Here is a 20,586-nt window from a genome sequence, read left to right as displayed (position 1 = left end):
TGAGCACCTGCCCCCCAAAATGTCTGTGCACGTGCCTGTAACAGGACAACATTCATACAGCTCAGAGACAACAACAATGTGTTTGAAGAGTTTATGATGTTGAGCAGCAGATGCTGGTGTTAAAATGCAACTGTGTTGATAATTGCAACAGGAGATGAGGCTATATCTGTACACACTCTGACAGCTTAGAAATATGATTGCACAACACAGATCGTGGTGATATGTAGCGTACGTGCTTTTGATCCACTGTCTGCAGCCTGTAGAGTGCAGAGCAGAGAACCCTTCTGGGGTTTTGTACAACTAGTATAGGAATCATGGAAAAGTCTCCCTGTCATGCAGATGGATCCTGATTATTTCCTCAAGAGATGAATTGAAACTGTTTACATTCATGTGTTTGCTTGTTTTAGCGGACACAGACGGTTCAGCAGCAGGAGGGCCCGGCTGCAGCTCCGCCATTACGTAAGGGTTCCCTGTGACATGAATGTTTTGGTGCCGCATAAGAACACAATCTGGACAGATTACAATAATTCCAGCCTGGCTGTTTCTCTCTCTCTCTCTCTCTCTCTCTCTCTCTCTCTCTCTCTCTCTCTCTCTCTCTCTCTCTCTCTCTCTCTCTCTCTCTCTCTCTCTCTCTCTCTCTCTCTCTCTCTCTCTCTCTCTCTCTCTCTCTCTCTCTCTCTCTCTCTCTCTCTCTCTCTCTCTCTCACACACACACACACACACACGTTTGTACTTTTATCTTAGTGAGGACATTCATTATCCATTCCCTATCCCCTTGCCATGACTTCAACCATCCAAAGTAAATGCCTAACCCTAAACTAATTTTAACTCTTATCCTAAAGCCAAGTCTTAACCCTCAAACAGCCCTTTCAAAAGGTATATGCATAAAATGGTCCTGACAAAGATAAAACTACAGGAACACAAGCAGCCGACTTACATGGACTTCCCTAGATACTCCTTTAAACATGTCTTCAGCTTAAAATGGAATGATTTACATTATGGGGACTTGCTGTTTTTGTACCCTTAAGGAGGACGAGTAAACCGATTTAGTACCCCATAGCACGAGTAATACCTGGACCACTCACACACACGTGCACACAGTTTCCTTTCATACACACAGAGTCAAAGCAAATTTCCACGGGAAAAAAAATACTTTATTAATACACTTATATAATGTATATCAACATTTATAGACAAAATATGTACATCAAACATCTTTCGTGTAGGTCCCAAAATATAAAATCTCAAGTACCTCTTTCTATAGAAAACTAGTCCTCTGGTAAAACGTGTACATTCACTTCTCTCCTCCTCGCTCATTTGGACTCCAGTATTCATACTATGCAGTACAGAGAATGAACATCTGAGATTTATCAGCTTTTTCACAAGTAAAAGGCAACAGCAAGAACAAACACCAGGTTTGACTTGAGCGGAAACAGATGTTGAGTATGCAGACCTGGTCCAGCACAGTGCTACAGTATGTACACAGTTTCTGAGTACACCACGTACAATTGTCCACACACAGCTCCTCCCCCCCTCCTGTCTGGCAAGAGTGCGTGAACAGGTGTCAAAAAACAGAAATGTACACAAAGTATATGAACAGTAATTTACAGAAACTCCATCTCAACGGTCTGCTTGTCAATGAGAAACAAGTCGGCTCATTCGGTGTGGTCACGTGGCGACCATCCCTTCGTCCGTGAAGTGGGTGCAGCCGCGAGCTCGTCTGTACACACGGAAAGGAAACCCTCGGATCTACGCCACCTTCTCGTCACAATGTGTGGTACAAAGGGCTTTTTTCCTCTTTGAGAATGGTGACTTACAGGACACGGGCGACAAACTTTGGGTGTTGTTTTGGTGCAAGGATTTCTAGATGGCATGTCTCTACCGCAACGGCTACAAGTGAAATGCATCAGTGTCATCGGCATTTGTACTTCAACAGCAGCATCTAAAACATTTCTCTCTTTACATTCAACCAAGTGTGTGTGTGTGTGTGTGTGTGTGTGTGTGTGCAGGGCAGGTCCAGTTTATACGATACATTTGCACTGAGTTATATCACTGAGCATTTAACATTCAACCAGAGCTCTGCGTCCTCCATGTGTGGACGGATGCAGCTCCGCCCTCCCCCTCTACTTGATCATTTCAACAAGTCCTCTCGTTTGCTGTTTGACCTCCCGGCTGAGGAGCGGAGGGGAGGAATGAGGATGAATTGGATAATGGAACAGCTCAGTTTCCCTCTGCTTCCGACTACTGTCTCTGCTCCAGGGGTCACCGCAAAACAGGATTTCTCAGTCTTTGGTTTCAAAGTTGATGGGTGGTACCTGCTTTAACGCCTGAAGGAGGGCAGGGGAGTCCATGGGGGTCTGAGATATGGCTGGGGCTGGAGAGCCTCCCCTGGGAGACATCACTAACTGAGGTGGTGACAGTCTTTCGCTGGACATGGCTGGTGCGGAGGCTCCCACGCCAGGGTAGAGCATGGGCACGGCCCCGGGGTACCAGCATTTCTCCAGCATTGGCAGGTAGGCTGCAGCGGAGGGTGGAATGAGGTAGAAAGGCATGCAGAGGGGATGTGGATGGGGTGGTGGATGGTTGGGGGAGACGCTCATGTAGCTACTGTAGCCACTTGAGGACGATGAAGTTGTGGACTCCCCACCCGAGAGCAGCTCATCTTCCGACGACTCCACCCGGGGCCGTTTGTGACGCGGCTCGTCATCCTCCTGCTTGATGCCGGAGCTCTGCCTCTCCGCCAGCGCTCGCTTCAGCTGGCTCTCGTGGCCGTAGTTCTTCTCCAGCTCTCCCCCATAGCCGCTGTCTGTGTCGGTATCGCTGCCACTCTGCTCGCTGCTCGTCGGAGCGTATGCTCGCTGGATGACAGGCACACAGTTCCTCCCGTAGCCCTCACTGGGTTTGGGCGGTAGGCTGGTGTGCATCTCCTTGTGAGGTTGGTGCTGGTGGTAGGTGGGGATCTCCTCGCGGCGGGGGCTGACGGGGGTCCGGGGTCGGCTTGGACCTTGCAGCACCTCTGCAGCCAACTTGTGAAGATGATTGATCACATGAGATGGCGTGAAGTCTCCATCGGTCTCGTGGTTGGCTAGAAACTGAAGAATCTCCTTGGCACACATGTGGAAACCGGAGCAGAACATCTCCTCTGACTTCTCCTGGCTGACAGAAGGCTGCTCTGTAAACACAGAAAGGAAAACCACACAGTGAGAAACTCTGTAACTTGACATTTGCTATTGTTTTTGCCTTGTTTCCAACAGCCATGGCTATATCTGAATTTACTCATTTGCCTTCAACTCCAGCGTATTCCTTTCATTATGTGTTCTGCAGCCTGTCCTGTAAAAACATCTTGTTCTATATGTGCATATTTGCTTGTGTTTGTGATCCGCCGCTCACCGATTTGCATGCCATTCTGCAGAGCGAGGATCTTCTGCTGCTGCTGCTCCAGAAGAGACGTGAGTGCTTTCACATGCTTGAGGGTGAGCTCCAAAACCACAGCCTTCTCCAGATGTCCCAGAGTCTGCAGGAGACACACACAGTCAGCACATCCTCGCGTTTTACATAACACACAGCAACCAATGCATTTCACCCTTCTTATGCATGATCTCTAAAAATTCTCATGAACAGCAGAAGCACAATTTATGATTACCATATGTTTGTAACGATACAGAATAATATACATTTCATAACTAAACATTATAATTGGGTTTGAGCTGATTTTGGATGAAAAGAATGAAACATGTCAGGAGACACCCTGCACTGATGACGCACAGAGGATGCACTGCCCCTGATCAGCCACTCGGTGGTGCATGCCCCACAGTGCAAGTGAATCCCATCAACCCTCCCCAGCTCCCGCATGAACTCACCGTGAGCTTCAGGTGCTCCGGTAATAAATCTTTCAGCTGCGCGATGCACTCGTTTATCCGATCACGTCTCTTCTTCTCGATGAGTCTGTGCGGCAGCTTGTAGGTTTCCTGCGGGAACAAACAGCTTGGTTTAGAGGGGAACTTCAGCTGATCAGCCGCCAGATCCTCCTGGCCAGAGGCAGGCGCGAGGGAGGGAGGTCTCCAGCAGTTATGTCATAGCAGAAATGAGGTCAGCCGTTTATGGGAATATGCAGGACTTCTTCTAGCAGACAGTTATTTCCGCGGCACAGGGTTCAATAAAAGCGCAGCAGTTAACGATTCACTCGTTACGTTTGGCAATAAAAAGATAAAAACGAACCTTGCTATCCTCTCCTCTCTTCATCCCCCGCCTGGGTTTATAAACATACATCGGGAAGTCCATCCTGAATGGGAGAAAAGGGGAACAGGACATAATGAGACGTGCGCGCATGGTTTGGCTCAGTGTTTGAGACACATTGGATATTAAACATTAAAATCAAACATGTTTAAAAGTGTGACTTACCCTTGCATGTCTGACAGCTCAGCCTGGTGTTTGGACAGAGGTGGTGGCTGCGCGCTTGGAATTCGCTCCATTCTGTTTTACTCCCAATTACGCACAGTCAACGGTTCTTTTCCAAAACAAGTCACAAACAAACACGCGTGTATTGTCGCGCTTCAAAAAAAAACGCTGAACAGCGGTTTGTGAAATGCACCACAAGGATTTAAGTTGCAATTATTCAACAAGAGTCTAACTCGTGTAAATGTTGGTCTGGGTGTGGAAGTCTTCTCTGAAGTTAGTCCTGGCGGCGCAGGAGCAAGGCAGCCGTGTTGGTGGCGCGTTGGGAAAGTGGGGGAGGACGAAGCGACGAGTTAAATAAACCCTCTGACTCCGCGCAGCCTGACCTACCTCCGTCACATGAGGCTCACGTGTTAAACGGCGCTGTATCCTCGGCGGAGGGACGGCCCACTTGTCTGCCGATAACGAGCCTCAGTGGGCGGAAGGGCTGCGTACGTCAGCGAGGAGGGAGGCGCTTGTCGTGTCCCGTGTACCACCATGCTGAAGTGTATGGAAACAAGCCTGCTGCGCGCGCCCCGTGCGCAACGGCGCGGGGAACGTGCAGCCACCTGAGCGGAGCGGTGCAGTGGCTGGGATGGCCTGATGGTGCACGAGAGCTGATGGCAATGAAAGCGAAAATCTACTGCTGATGACAACATGTATAATAACACAGTTAAAGCAAAATAGGGATTCATTTGAACCTGCAGGATTATTAGGCTGCACAGTTTGGGCACAGGTTTGGCATTTGAGTTGCTAGTTAGTGTTTATAAAGAGTGTTTGTTATGTGGAGGTAGGTACGTTTTAGATACATAAGCTCGTCACTAAGAGGAAAACATTTTGCAGCTGCTTTTATACTTTAACGTTTTATATTAAAAGTGCAGTAACCGTGCCAAATTAGTCCAAATGAAACAAATATGATCTAAATAGAGTTATTATACATCTTATTAATAATAATAACAATAACAACAACGATACTGATGATGACGATAATGTTGATGAACAGTATTCTATTCTATTATATGGATTTATATGTCTGCAGCATGCAGGTCCAGTGGCCCCAATATAAACAGTAGTGCCACAGCGGGAGAACCACGTGCACTTGTGCGTGGATGACTGTGTGGAGCCCGCGCTTGTCGTTAGGAGGCGGTGCCGCCTGTCACGTTGATCTCCTCATGGCCCCGGGAGCCCGCTGAGCGCACAGGGCACATCCAGCACATCCATCCAGCTCAGCCTGCACACGGCGGCTGCACCTGTCTGCTGCAGGGCCACGACCACAGATCACAACAGTGCACCAGTCTGAAAGCGCAGACTTACAGGAAACATGTGTCCTGGTGCAATAACAGCTGTGTTCAAATGTCCTTTGTTATGATCATGATTTATTTAATCTGAGCCTACGAGATAATATAAAATAACAGTAAATCAATGTAAAAGCACAAAGACTTATTTATCTCCTATGGGGTTTGAACCCTAATGTATTAATGTTAACACAGCGATCACAGTGGAAATTATGATGTGATGAGAGGAACACTTTTCCTATTCAGCCTCATGATCCTCAGGACTTTCATATGGAAATCACTTTCACCAAAATTCTCCCAATCACATGAAGTTTTGTTTGGGATACATATGTATTCATTGGGATTCTCAATCTTTCTCTGATAAAAATAAGGTCAGAAAGTAGCAGCTGTCACACTTGCTTTTATCATCAACCTTGAAACTCTGACGGTCCAAACACAAATTATTAGGAAACCTGATTAACATAACTTGTGTTAAGAACTGTGGTCATTCCTCCTGAAAGCTTCAAAAGGTTCATGTCATTGGCCTTAAGTGACAGGAGGAAATTCCTCGAGTGTAGAAAATTGAATAGAAGTGGCTACAAGAGACAATGATACGAGATGACCATAACAGAGGCCACAGTGATTTAGATTTTATTAAATAACCCCAGCAATGATGGAAAGCCCCATAATGGGGGCAAATTAACTTTGAATTATACTTAATTAGATTTTATTAGATTTTCTTAATTCCCTGACAAGTCCCCTCAGTTCAGTTGTAGATCATATAGCTTCATGCAGAACATCGAGTATAAAACATGTTAAATATTTTAGAAAGAATTCTTGGCTAAGTTAATAACGTTGTAACGGATGCTGTTAGATTGGTTTAAACTATTTAAGTATTGCATTAATTTATGTGATACATACATCCACCGACAAGTGGAGGGATGTTTGTTTGGGCTATATTTATAATAATCTGAGTAAAAAGAACAGTATAGATCTTAAAAAACATACATGCATGTTTAAAGACTTACAATTGCATTGAATTAAAACTAAATATGGTCACCTCTGTACGCAGCGTATTAAAATACTCCGTTTCCTCATACAACATGGCTACAAGATATGTGCACTTCCTCATATGTAGAGGATCCCTGTTCATCTGAAATGTAATTGTCAAAATTACTTCCTATTTATTAATCTGTCTGCTGCACTTTAGATAAATGGCTTCCAAACTTGAATTAGTTACACAGGTAACAGGATACACACATAGATATGAACAATGTGATAATTTATTTTCTCATCTGCTCTTTGTCCAGTGCCGTTAAACACACACAGTAATATAGTTGTTTTTACACACTTGTTTATTTAAATATATACTCCAAGTATGGAATGTACAATTCAGACACAGTTCGGTCAGGCAACACTTCAAATGACATATTTGAGACTTCATCTTACACACACACACACACACACACACACACACACACACACACACACACACACACACACACACACACACACACACACACACACACACACACACACACACACACACACACACACACACACACACACACACACACACACACACACACACACACACACACACACACACACACACACACGTGACCAACTGAAAAGTAACAGTTGTGTGTGCTACAGAAAACATCAGTGCTTCAGGACTAAATGAAATAAAGGAGGAGTAAATAATTTAGTGCACAAAGTAATAATAATCAACCTAATTCACCGTTGGCTCCCAAAAATCCTTTAAGTTTGGTTTTATGCTTCTACTGTGACTCCAACGGCATTGACCTGCAGACCCTCTACTTCCCACCAGTATGTTCATATAGGTCATTATTCAAAAATCACAGTTAAAAAAATAGTGTCCTGGTAAAAGTAGAACCTTCATTTTAGATTATAGAAATATTACGAAAGTAAATTGTTGTCTTCATGAACTAGCAACACTGTAGAAACATTGGAAAATGAGTTGAATTCTTCAGTTTGTACAGAGGAGCTGTCTCCTTATTCTAAATGTATGATGTTATAATTTCATTTATTTAGTTAGACTTTGCATATTATTGTTTTCTTCTGCTGTCAGCCCCCCCCAAAAAATCTCCAAAAATGCGTTGTAGAGTTCAAACAAACCGTCAAATCCACGTGACCTGAGTTTGGTGGTGCAACGCTGAGGATTGAAACCTCAGCACAAGGCCACTCGAGAGGAAGACTCCCTCGGGAACAATGGCTGGACTTTGGCATGCAGTCAGTGTGGTACAACGCAGAAGGCATCCAGGGTAGTAAAGCTCAAGTCAGTGTTTTCATCTCCTAAAACCTACAAGACCGGCTTCTCGGGTCCCAAGGCACATGGTGCACATACTCCACCCACACATCTGCCCTTGAGGGCAGATGTGTAACATACGAGTAACATACTCAGATAACTTTCACTTCATAGACATTCAGAAACACTTATTGTAGGAATGTCTGCCGAAGCGTACGGTCGGACATAAGTACATTCAGTGCTGGAGAAAGACACATCTTTTGGCATTCTCCATTTTTTGCACTTGGCACCCAATCAGGAGCACTCAGGCACTAGTGACCCCCGGGGAATCCTCAGGCAGGCTGCTGGGGGTTGATGTTCATGTGAGGGGGATGCCCCAGGAGGCCGATTCGCTGCTTCTGCTTCCTCTGCTCCGTCATCTGTGAGGAAACAAGGATCTATTTATACCCCATGGAGTTTTTAAACCAATAGTATTGCTAAAATCTAATTGTAAGTGGTGGTATTGTATTGACTCAAAAGAGTATAAGCATGCACTCGCTATCCAACTGTGGCAATGGAGGAATGAAATACTGTGCCAACGCGGGTAAGGAAAAAGTAGACCTTGATGTAAACAAGGCATGACTTAAAATAGATGAAAACTAGTGTGTAAAATGACCAGTTGTTTAAACGTGTGCACTTTTTCTAACTCCAGGAAGTTACCGTGCCAGACCATAGCAATATTATGACTCACAATTACCATAAACAGCCTGTAAAAACTGGAGGATAGGAGAGCTGTCCTTCTCAAATGGAGGCAGATGAGTAAGAAACTACAATGACACTCAGTGGACCTCCACCAAGGCTCAACGTTCCCCTAATGGAACTACATTTAAATTCAATAGATCCAGATTTTTTATTTGGATCTGCACTAAATTGCACACTCACAAATATTAGTCCTCCATGATCCATCAATCAATAAAAATGTATACAATTTTAAAGAAAGCAATGTTTGAGAAAGTGAAAGTCTTGGATCCGGCCCCTGATCCGGATCTGATAATTAGGTGGGTTTTTTCCTTGGACCCCGCCCCTCAACAAAATTTCATGGAAATCAGCTGTTTAGTTGTTGCAAAATCCTTCTAAAAAAAAAAAAACATCCTTGGAGGAGGCCATCAAAGGCTATGTTCTACCAAAGCAGAGCGAGTGCACGATGCACAGTCGCAGTCTACCTGCTCCTTGAGCTCAGTCAGCTGTCCGGACAGGTTGGCCACCAGCCTCATGGTCGACTCCAGCTTCTCCTGCAGGTTCCTGATTTCGTTCTGCTCGCCCTCCGCGTCGCTGCTCACCAGCGACATGGCGCGCATCCGTGGAAACCAGTCCAGGTTGTGCTCCTGTGGTCGAACAAGAACATCATCCTCTGACTCATTTTATGAAAACTTTTGAAGTAGATTTACTAGGGGTTAATAAACTAAAGGTTTTAATGTTTGGCAATACTGTTATTAATTGTGAAGTCTACGTGACACTCGTCTATAATCAGTTTTTCAGAGGAACAAGCTGAGACGGCATTATTGCCGCACAACAAGAACAAACCATACCAGAAATAGAAAAACCCTGTGAACGGACCAGTTATTTCTTATCATGCTTTAACCTGTTTAGTTGGAGTACGTGACTGCAGCTCGTGTCTCGTTCCACTGACTTCCTGTTTATCTGTTTGTACCACTGAATGTGCATGACTGGTATGACTGTCAGATGAAATCAGAATAGAGGAACAGATTACTAATGTGTGTGCGACTGGTTCAGTGACCGCGGCTGATGAAGCTGCACAACCCGATGGACTCTGCTCGATCATAGCGAACATGTTACAACGTGAACATGTAAAGTAAATGGGAAATGATGAAGGTTAAGAGCAAGAGAGAAACAGTCATTAAGCAGCGAAGTAACTTTCTCTGAACAATACATTTCCCTTTATGTTCCATTTAGCAGCTCAGCGATGTCATGCACCGTGCGCTTGTCTTCAGGGTGTGGCCGCGCGTGTTGTTTACCTTGATCATCTCAGCCACGTAGCTCTCAGGGCCCGTGTACTCAGTGGAATCTTTCACTTTCACCAGTACAATAAAGAACAGGTAGTGCCACATGTTGTGCTCCTCTTTGATGTGCTCCTCGAAGGTCACCGTTTTGTTGTCAAACTTGTCCCGCTCCAGACCTGGATACAAACAAAAAAAAAGAGGAAGTTTTATTTTAATTCAAACTTCCTGATTCAACAGTTTTGCATCAATGGGCATTTGGGGGAAACATTTTAACCAAAAAACTGAAACTTGTCCTCCAAAGAATGGAAAACATCTCCTTGAACAAATGAATTAATTGAAAAGTAGCGATGTAATGGGAAATAGATCACTAAGTAAGATAGGCTTCATTTATTTTGTCAGGAAAGATCATAAAGTCAGGCAAGGAATGAGTGTTTCTGCAAACCAGGCCTTCCCAGTTCAGAGCAGGAATGGAGAATTTATACAGCTAATATGTCCTGTGGTCTCATTTGGAATTATTGCATTTTAACTATTTGGTTAAATGAAGATAGAAAATAAAAGTAAGTAATGGTGTATTTAACATCCACAATGCATGAAAGCAGATTATATTGTGCTCTGACAGCACATATATACTAATAATGCCTAATCTCCTTTCTCTTAAAATGGTTCTTCCTTTGCCCATATCACGCACTTACACCAATCTTCAATAAACTCAGTTCAGTAGTTTAACAGACAGGCAAACAGCAGTGACAACACAACCTCCTCTGTGGTATATTAGAACCAAATACAGGTCTAGAAAGAGTCACTTCCCCTATAAGAGAGGCGATCAGACGAGTGGTGCTCATGTTGTGGGGGTGAAACAGCACAGGGGAGTTTTTTAGGTGGATTTCCAAAGAAAAATAAATGCTTAATGGGGCCTGACCGCTACAGTTCAGAAACTGGAGCGGTGTTTTCTTTACACATTGAAAGTGAACTCTAAATTCATATAAAATCAAAGAAAAATAATTGTTATATTGCAATATTATAGATGATATATATCTATTAAAAACAGAACTTTAGCTCTCCACTAATTTCAAGTCATCAATAAACATGCACATTTCTGAAAAGACCCGGGGATAGAACCTTCCTGGGCTTGTATTAAACAAGCAGAGGCTGACTCAATATTCAGACCCATGTCACAGTATACCAACAGTAGGACAATCAAAATAGCACAGTAAATTATTAGCAAGATTAAGCAAGGATGACATGTTTGTTGATCCAAAAATGATTTCTTAATATATACCGACAAGAAGAGAGAATATCAACTAAGCTCTAATTTGACTTTTTCCTCAGAGGATGTGGCGGATGCTGTTTTACTGTGGGATTGATCCTGATGCACAGAATGAAAATAAATTCAACCACAGGTATGGATCCTGTGCAGGAAGATCCTGACGTACATCAATCAATGTCGTCGGACCCCCAAGATCTCAAAACTAATCTGAATGCTGCGGGAAAGAAAGATTGGTGGCTTATTAAACCGAGCTGGAGGATGGAGAGCCACTTAAGCCTGTTGAGATCGGATCCTAATCTCCGCATCTTCTGTTCCCTCGGGGTCCTGCTGGAAACCATAGAGACGGCAGCTCCCCCTGTGGCCTGGCCTTATTTAATATGAGTGAGTCAGAGCTGACGGCTGCCTGGGCGACATATACTGTTCTCATTCCATATGCTTACCAGCCGCCCACACTGCATGACCCAAGCCGACCCAACACACACACACACACACACACACACACACACACACACACACACACACACACACACACACACACACACACACACACACACACACACACACACACACACACACACACACACACACACACACACACACACACACACACACACACACACACACACACACACACACACACACACAATATGATGCTGAAGCACCTAGCAAACCCACACATTTAGAAACATGCCCTGTAGTTATTTAGGCACTCACACACATAATTTACAGAAGAAAGAAAAAGGGGGTTGTCCATGAAGTTGCACAAAACATATGTTATGAAAATCAAGTGCGTATGATTAAGTGTGTGTCTGTCCTCTGTGTGTCTGTGTGTGTGTGCGTGTGTGTATGTGAGTGGGAGAAATTATCCGTACGTGCGAGACAGACATGAACTATGGAGGCGAGCACAGCGGTGGCAGGAAGCCCTCATGACTCAGCCTTCTCTGGAACGACAGCGAAGTGAGAGAAGGGGGGAGGAGGAGAAGAAGGGGAGTGCAACTAAGTAAATACACCTTCACAGAAATATTTTTTACCGGAAACCACAACCACGCAGAGAAATCAGAGGTTTCATGAGTATTGACTAAGAGGAAGAGACCCTCTTTGACTCACAGACCCCGTCCTGCCCAGATTATTAGAGGTCATACCGTCACTGGAAAGCTAGAGCTTTGATCCCATGATAATATCCTTAGGAAAATATTTCATCATGTGTTAACTGAGCAGGGAAGGGAGAAAAAAAAACACCACATCTGGGAGACTTCAACTTTTCCAACAAGTGATCAGCTGAGTAGTCTCACCACAGATGAAGCAGGTCGTCTTCAGCACCTCTTCTTTCTTCTGCTTTTCACTCCTCAGGTCAGCGAAGGTGTCGATGATGACACCAAAGATGAGGTTGAGGACAATGATGATGACCATGAAGAAGAACAGCAAGTCGTAAATGACTCTGGCAGCAAACAGCGGCTCCTGCGAAAGGAACAGGAAACAGAGTTAAATGTAGACGAGGGTCGGCACCAAATCTTGTGTAGTTGTGCCGCTGCTTATTTAGAGCTAGAGACAAGAAAAGTATTCGATTTAATAGTAATTATTAACTTTAATAAGGCAACAAAATATGTATATGATTTCATATTGAGGGGGACTGATGCTCTCTGTACATGTACGACCCGAAGGGCAGGTGTTTACGTAAGCATGTGCTGGGGACGATGTGATGGGTCGAAAAAACCAGGTCAACCTTGGTCATCATGGATGTTAATGGTAACTCAAGCCCACGGGGGTAACCTGCCAGATGCTTCAGTAACAGAGACAGCAGAGGGCCGGTCAACCCATGCAGCCTGTGTTTAGCACATTGCATGCACAGATAGGTAGATTCAAGGGGCCGTACAACAGGGACATACAAATAAACAACACAGAGACAAATGAAAAGGAAACAATTCAAATCTGAAAGCTCAGTTTCAAACAATTTTTGAGTAAAATGAAAGAGTAGAGTAAAAGTTAAACATAATAAAAGAGAAAATAATAAAAGAGAAAATAAAATGAAGAACAATGATGCTATGACCTTTTATAATAGCTTATGACTAAAAAAGGTCAAGCTGTTTCTCCGTGTGTAGATTTGACCCTGGGCACCACTAGCAGACCACTGCCCAGTGATCTCAGAGGTCTTGCAGGCTTGTATTGGACCAACATGTCTATTGTGTGTTTGGGAGCAGCTTCATTAAAAGATTCAGGAGATATTTCACTTTATAAACCGATTGCTCTCTGCTGTGGACCTCAGTTCTTATTCTTTGGTGATTTTACATTAAGATGTTAGTTAATCCTCTTCAAAAGTTATGGAGTGAGCCTGAAGGGATTTACCCTGGATGGGTCAGCAGCTTCAAGCAGTCACACACTCACAATGGTTTAGGCCCAGCTTGTTCCGCACGACATCTTGCCTAACGTGCACTGTGTTGAAAACATGTGTGGGAGACATTAACATCCTCTTTTGACATCATTAGTGGCCTAGCCTGAATTCAGTGGAAATCTATTTTGAGGTTTGATTCTCAAACAAGGCGGGGGGAGGGCTGACGCAGCTGTAAGACCGTAAATACTGTGCAACCTCCACGCTGGTGAGACAAAAACAAGTTCAATGCACGGCGGGCTCACAGCCAGCTCACATGACCCACGCCTGCAGCTGCCGGTGCCTCACCCTCTCAGCCCTCGCACACTTTCACAGGCCTGATCACAGCTGCACGAACCTCTTTGGAAGGCTTGCGGAGAACGTCCCCGACACCCCCACCGCTCCGCAGGCCGTGACTCAGCACGGTGACGATGCACATGAGCAAAGAGTCGCAGGTCCGCTCCTTATTGCTTTGCTCCTCACTGCCATTGCCAAAGTCTGTGGAAGCACAAAGGAATGGGAAGATGTCATCTGAGTTGATTGGGCACAGTCGATTTAGCTCTAGCAGGTGCATTTGTCTACGGACGTGGAAACTGCAATGAAAAGTGTCAAATACTGATGTCACTGCTGCATCAGAAGTCCCCATGACCCTGGTGTAGGAGGAAAAAGAGTTCCTATTCATTTTACTTTATGTAACATTAGGAAACCACTGTGAATGAATATTATTAAATCCACTTATGAGCCTGACTACTCACAATATGCAGATACATTTTCATATTCCATCTTTTTAGCGTGATAACATATTTGATGCACAGCTTCAGAAGTGCTCAGTCTCACAGATCAAACTTCACATCCTGTGAGAAAGTTAATTGTGGCGAACTTGTGGTGACCTGCGATATGTGCTTTGCGTTTGAGTGTGTAACCAAAACCTTTACATTAAGACATTATTACTGTGACTGTGTGACACATACAAACACACATTTAGTGTTGTGATGTCCTGTTGTAACGTTTTTCGTCAGTGTTAGCACAAAAACCATGCAACAAATTTCCACTTAACTGGGTGGAGGAAGTGGTGCGGATCAGGGAAGAAGCATTTCTTCACATTCTTTAACATTTGGTCAATGAAGGTTTTTTATCCGTGGATTTTCTCAGAAAATAATTCGATGATCTTGATTTAAAAAAATCAGCCATATAGGGACTGCTTTTTATGAGGGTGTGTCATTAAGTGCAGATCATGAGAAAAATTCAGATCTAGTAAATTAAGAGTGGTTTCATCAGGGCACTGTTGGGCCTTGGCAGAGGTATGAACTTGTGTTACAATGAACTTTCTTATGCCAACATTCAACTGAGTTATGATAACAAACAACACAAGTATTGCCTTGCTTTTAAACATCTCCCTTGATAATAATAAAGAACCACAAGTAATCGGTATGAGAGCAGGGCTGTGAGTTGCTATCTGCTGTTTGGTCCTAAATATCCTTGGTTTTGTTACAAAACTGGATATCTGCTAAAACCTTGTTCACATGTTTGGGCTCGCAGTGTGAAAGCGGTTAGTCAAAGCAACAAGTGTTATTGTTTAGATGGATTGTGGCCGTGGCTTTGGTTACACTTACACATAAATATGAACATTTCTGAATAGTTTATCCAGTCTGGTAGAGGTTATAGGTCCTGACCGGCACAGTAGCTAAGTCTGTACACAGTCAACTGATAGAAGCTACAGTATCATGAGTCCCGAACTGAATGTGTTAGTTCTTCGTATTATTTTATACTAAATTTTAGAACAAATGGAACAAAAAGAACCACACAACCGGACTGAGAGGAAGTTCCCCTGCATTAAACTGTTTTTTTAGGGCGTGCATTTGGGACGGTCTCATGTTTCTGTCACATGATGGGGCGATGAGGTCACATGGGAGATATTCTGGTCAACAGGCCGTCGACTTGAGTCACATGAATGAAATGTGAAATGAATTAGAGTTAAATTGCAGAACAAAAAAAGAAACAGTGCACTTTATTGACAAATATATCAAACAGTCTCACTTATGTGGTTGGAAAAAGGACATGGGTGATTTCCCAGGATTTTAAACAGCTTCTACATAAAATAATTTGAACTTGTTGGATTTCATAATAAATCTTTTCTTTTTGCATATATATTTAGTCTTCCTCAATCCTCATCAACTTAAAAATTAGTTTTAAAGCCAAGTGTTGGTCCCGACAATTTCCACAGTTTCAAACCTCTCACAAAAATTAACCACATTACAAATTAAACTTGTTATTAAGATAGATTCACACTTTCCAAAGGTTTAGTTCGTGAAATGAAACTCACATAAGAACAGTGAATATTTAAGTACTACTCAACTGTTCTTAATGATTCAAATATCTAACAAAATTTGGATTTCTCCAGCTAAATCCAGGTGAAAACCAAGTGAAGTTGGAAACATTACCTTCCTGCAGAGTCCCTGTGGTGCAGTTCTCATCAGTCCCTCCGTGACACATTCCCTCAGACAGAAACTCGCCGGCCAGACTGGCTCCACTTTCTAGAGAGTACAAACAGGTAGTTCATGCATGGTCATTTGTAAACGAAGCCCCCCATGGTGTGTAATTGTGTGAGCGTCTCCTCACTCATGGTGGTGTTGGGAATCCGATCCACCTCCAGGATGAAGTCGTCTTTGAAAAAAATGTAGCCAACGATGGAGAACAGGTAGACGAGGATGAGCGCCAGCACGGCGGTGAGCACGATGGAGCGGCCGTTACGTGTCACACTCTTGATCACGTTCAGCAAGGTCTCTTCTCTGTAGACCAAGTCAAACAGCTGCAGAGAGGCAACACATTTAGAAGACCAAAGACGTGCCATGAAATTCATTGTAAAATGACTTAATGCTTCTCAAAACACAAACTAAGAAACTGACAATTCAGTATTAAGTGTATTTGAGCTAACATACAGTTATCATAGCATAGTGACTAGGAAATGTTTAATGTGAAGCTACAAAAACGAATAATTGCTTTAAATGTTTCCTTCTTGAATCCAAAGTGTCCTTCAGTATTTTTTTGGATGAAGTGAAAAAAATAAGGAAACATGTCGAGTGAAAGTAAAACATCTTCAAATGCTGACATATTAAATCTGACATGTTGTAAAGCAAACCTGAGGCACCAGCACATAGCACTTCATATAACAACAACAACAACACCACAGCAGCAACGAATAAGGTGATTTGTGTGTTGCCACCAGGACACGTCCTCAGATGCACCCAAAGAAAAAGGAAAGGAAAATCTCGGGCTCCATTCAGAGAGAGCAAAAGTATTTTCCACATGCTCTCACTCAAAAAACCTGCAGACATCACATTTCAGCCTACACCTATGTCTGGAGGAGGTGTGTGTAAAGGGCTTCACTCACCAACAGACTGTAGAAGAAGACGTGGACAAACACCCCCAGGGAGCAGATGATGAGGTACATGAGGTGGTAGAGGAACTCAAAGTCCAGCACCATGACTTGGTATCCTCTCGTGAAGGTTCCTCGATTCCCCACAAAACTTATGAGGAAGATGATTTTATTACAAACCTGGAAGACAAAGTTGATCGCTTTAATAATGATAATAAATAAAGATACAAGCATTTGCTTTTGCTGGGGACTGTGTGGCAGAAACTGCCGGAGTTGGGCGATTTTTACGACAAATGAGGACACATTAATTGTGTTCACGTGTCATGTCATGCAAATGTGAAACCAGGGTGCAGGGATGAACTGAAACCCAGCTCGGTCATGTACACGCTGAACCGAGTCTCGTGGGGTTTTAACAAGAGCAACTGTTACAGACATTTCACTGTATCAGCAGTGGGGAGGGATGAATGGGAAGGTCATCAGCAGTGCATCCTTTTATTGTGAAGTTTAAGAATGAAACTGATGCAAAAAACAAGTCACTTTTGAGTTAAACCAATTTTCAGCGGTTAATTGAACACTTGGTTCGAAAATGTCGAAACACATTCAGCGAGACAGTCGACCTCTGCTCAGCTGTGGGTAAACTAGATTTTGAAGTAACCCGGTTACTGCAGTCCAGGGTTACACGTTCTCAGGTTTCGTGCCTTAACCTGATTTCTCTCAATAACCTGGTTTTTGTGTTTGTGTGTGTGTACATGTGAACGCAGCACACTGAGGGGAGAGGGGAGACCACAGCGGTGCGTGCAACACTCTATTTTGCGTGTGTGTATAATGAGTCGAAAGAGCACATCTAGTTTCCCTCTCTCAAGGGTCCAGTGACGCACTTCACACCCCATAACCCAGCCAGGCGCTGGCAGGCAGAGCTGCGTTGGGCAGCGATCTGCCAAGTGGGCATGAGTGTGAGGGAGAGTTGACAAAAGAACTGGAACTAGTGAGGCAGTGGTTTCTGAGGTTACAGTAGTAATGTGTTATTGACCGGGTTGGTCACCCAAACAATGAAAAAAAGGAAAGTGGGATGCGTCCATGCAGAGAGTAGATTATTCCATATTTGTGTTGCATTTATCTTAGATTTCTGCCTTTACTCAGACACAATGCAGGTAAATAAATGATTTGAGGAGCTAATGCACTCTCTGCAGGCATCATAGGGACAATCACAAACTGTTTATATAGTAACTTCATCTGTGGATTGAACATAATAACATTGATGATTTTTTTCTGAAATACTTGGAGCACAACAAACAACATTCTCACACAGCAACTGACAATTTTTCATTGTCATTTAATCTGCAGATTTAGTTGATTAATTGTTTAGTCAAAGAAATAAAAGAAACAAACCATCATGATTTCCTGGAGCCCAATCTGACATCTTCAATCTGATCACTTAATCCAATCAACGTTTAAAAACCCTAGAACGCTTATTTCAAATAATGAACTCACATTAGAGAAATATATGCTTGAAAACCCCAGAAATAATGTATAATCAAAGTGGTATAATCTTGCTTACAAGCAAACATACAAACCAATGCCTAGGGCTGAAAACATAACGTCTTTGGTTGAGGTAACTAACTTCCTAAATGGACACCCGACTTGTGATTTGACTCTTTAAGGTGGACCACTCACATTGAAGGCACCCAGAAGGAAGAGGGTGGGCTCCAGGCCGACAGAGAAGATGAGGCGGAGGATTGTGACAATGACCAGGGCGCGGATGCCCAGCGGTTGTGGCATGATGATCACGATGGCCAGTGTCGCCAAGACCCCCATCCACAGCAGCGCCGACAGGTGGGAGTCGAGCATTCCTGCAGCAACAAACACACAAAAGGAGAGCAGCTGCATTACCGCACTGGTAAGATTTACTGATTAACTGTTATATAATGAATGACATTTATTCCAGCTCAACCAAAACAAAAAAAAGGAAGTCATGTCATTGGTTCAAAGGCTCAGAGAGAGAAATTGAACTCAAAACCAAATATACTCAAGCTCAACTTGAGCAAACAAGCACCAAACTTGACTGAATTTGAATTTGAAGGCTCATGTCCACTAAGTCATAAAAACTGCTTTTCATCGTTTGAAGAACATCGGCAAAGTGAGGCCACTTCTAAAGCAGGCTTTTATAACTAGACGACTGTGACGCTCTCCTCTCTGGTTGACCAAAGAACAAAATCCATCAGTGGCAATTCATTCTGCTGCATGAGTGTTGACTAAGACCAAAAGGAGAACAAACATAACACTGGTTACGGGGCCACAATTCACACAGGGGGGCCGATAACATTATATGTCCAACATAACTTACAAATGATTTACTGTTAGCTCTATAACTTTGAGCAAAGCCACACATTAATTGATATATTTTGAAAAATGTCACATGCTCAAGCACATTGTGTACTTCAAAAAACATTTGAAAAAAAAAGTTATTTGTATTGTTAGAGTGGCTTGTAAGTGACTTCAGAGGTGCCCCACTGGCCCCACCCCTGGAGCCATCCCTGTATCACACATATTAAAAAATCTTAACACTGCTTACCTGATGGTTAATAATTCTGTTATTAGTTCATAAATCTCGAAATAGCACCAGATTACTTTTCAGAAATGCTTGTGGTATATGACGTGGGAGAGGCCCTAAGGTCCTCTGGTTATTTTTGTCTAGCAGAACCAGTTCCAGATGATCTGAGAGCAGCTGACAATACCGACATTTTTAAACATAAACCCAGCTATTAGGTCTTAATTTGATGCATAAATACAGATTGATGGATGGATAGATGGAATATGGAGTCAAAAATGCCAAAAGGATGACGGTGCAGTTTGCAGTTGGACGAGGGACTTTTTAACAGGCTTCCACTAACTTCTGCCTCTCAGGGATGCCGTGGGCCTTCATTAGTGAGACTTTGAACTCAGAGAGAGCCACTTACGTAACACAAACTATTTAACATACTTTCTGTGTGTGCACACACTGAGCTTCAGTAGAAGCCTACCTGACGCTTGTCCTGTTTCTGGGGTAAATCCAGGATTAGTGTCCTTGTCAGGGGGCTTCATGTGATAACGTGTTACTCGGGGGTAAAAGCCTTGACCAGGTTTGACCAGGAAAAAAAGAACTAGTCAACACCCGACCTGCTGCCTGTGTAACTCCCCCACACACCTTTTTGTAAAGCAAAGGACTAAAGTTGTAGTGTTTGTTGTCAATGAGGACTGGACACAGAGTGATTTCACAACTGTGTTGCTGCTAAAGACATCAAGGGAAAACAGTTTAGGTGAAAGAGAAAGAAAAAGCAAAATAGGGGCAGAATGTCAAGGATATTAAAAAAAACGAGGGAATTGTGTGAAATGAAATAGCAGAAGGGGAGCACTGGGGGTAAGTGAGGCCTCCTGCCCTCCCCTCCCCTCCTTCCTTCCTTTCCTCCCACCTCGCCTCCCTCCGTCTCCTTCCCTCTCTCCCTCCCAATCCCTGTGGAGATCACATGACAGGTGCCACTTACATAACAACCGCCTCTAAAAATACCTCAGCTGAAAGATTCATGAGGAGCGAGCGGGGAGAAGCAACACACACACACACACA

At 43.5% G+C, this 20,586-nt stretch overlaps 2 protein-coding genes across 2 annotated transcripts in view; both read right to left on the bottom strand.

Moving 5' to 3' along the window:
* Positions 1–1,132: 1,132 nt before the first annotated feature.
* On the bottom strand, positions 1,133–4,797 carry LOC133965448 (class E basic helix-loop-helix protein 40-like). Its single transcript, XM_062400018.1, has 5 exons — positions 4,402–4,797; positions 4,219–4,282; positions 3,861–3,968; positions 3,391–3,514; positions 1,133–3,172 (listed from the first exon to the last, which is right to left on the bottom strand). The coding sequence occupies exons 1-5, from the start codon at positions 4,470–4,472 to the stop codon at positions 2,283–2,285; spliced, it is 1,257 nt and encodes a 418-aa protein (XP_062256002.1). The 5' UTR covers positions 4,473–4,797; the 3' UTR covers positions 1,133–2,282.
* Positions 4,798–7,045: 2,248 nt separating this feature from the next.
* Positions 7,046–20,586, bottom strand: part of itpr1a (inositol 1,4,5-trisphosphate receptor, type 1a) — a 64,535-nt gene continuing 50,994 nt past the window's right edge. Inside the window, exons 52-60 of the mRNA XM_062399971.1 lie at positions 18,660–18,835; positions 17,001–17,165; positions 16,229–16,418; positions 16,051–16,143; positions 13,968–14,107; positions 12,537–12,702; positions 9,993–10,153; positions 9,180–9,341; positions 7,046–8,396 (exon numbers count right to left, since the gene is read on the bottom strand). Of these exons, the coding sequence (XP_062255955.1) occupies positions 8,310–8,396; positions 9,180–9,341; positions 9,993–10,153; positions 12,537–12,702; positions 13,968–14,107; positions 16,051–16,143; positions 16,229–16,418; positions 17,001–17,165; positions 18,660–18,835 (1,340 nt within the window). The 3' untranslated portion in view covers positions 7,046–8,309. The remainder of the gene's footprint in view (positions 8,397–9,179; positions 9,342–9,992; positions 10,154–12,536; positions 12,703–13,967; positions 14,108–16,050; positions 16,144–16,228; positions 16,419–17,000; positions 17,166–18,659; positions 18,836–20,586) is intronic.

Source organism: Platichthys flesus, chromosome 2 (assembly GCF_949316205.1).
Source record: "Platichthys flesus chromosome 2, fPlaFle2.1, whole genome shotgun sequence".
Taxonomy (NCBI): Eukaryota; Metazoa; Chordata; class Actinopteri; order Pleuronectiformes; family Pleuronectidae; genus Platichthys; species Platichthys flesus.
This window is presented reverse-complemented; position numbering and strand designations above follow the sequence as displayed.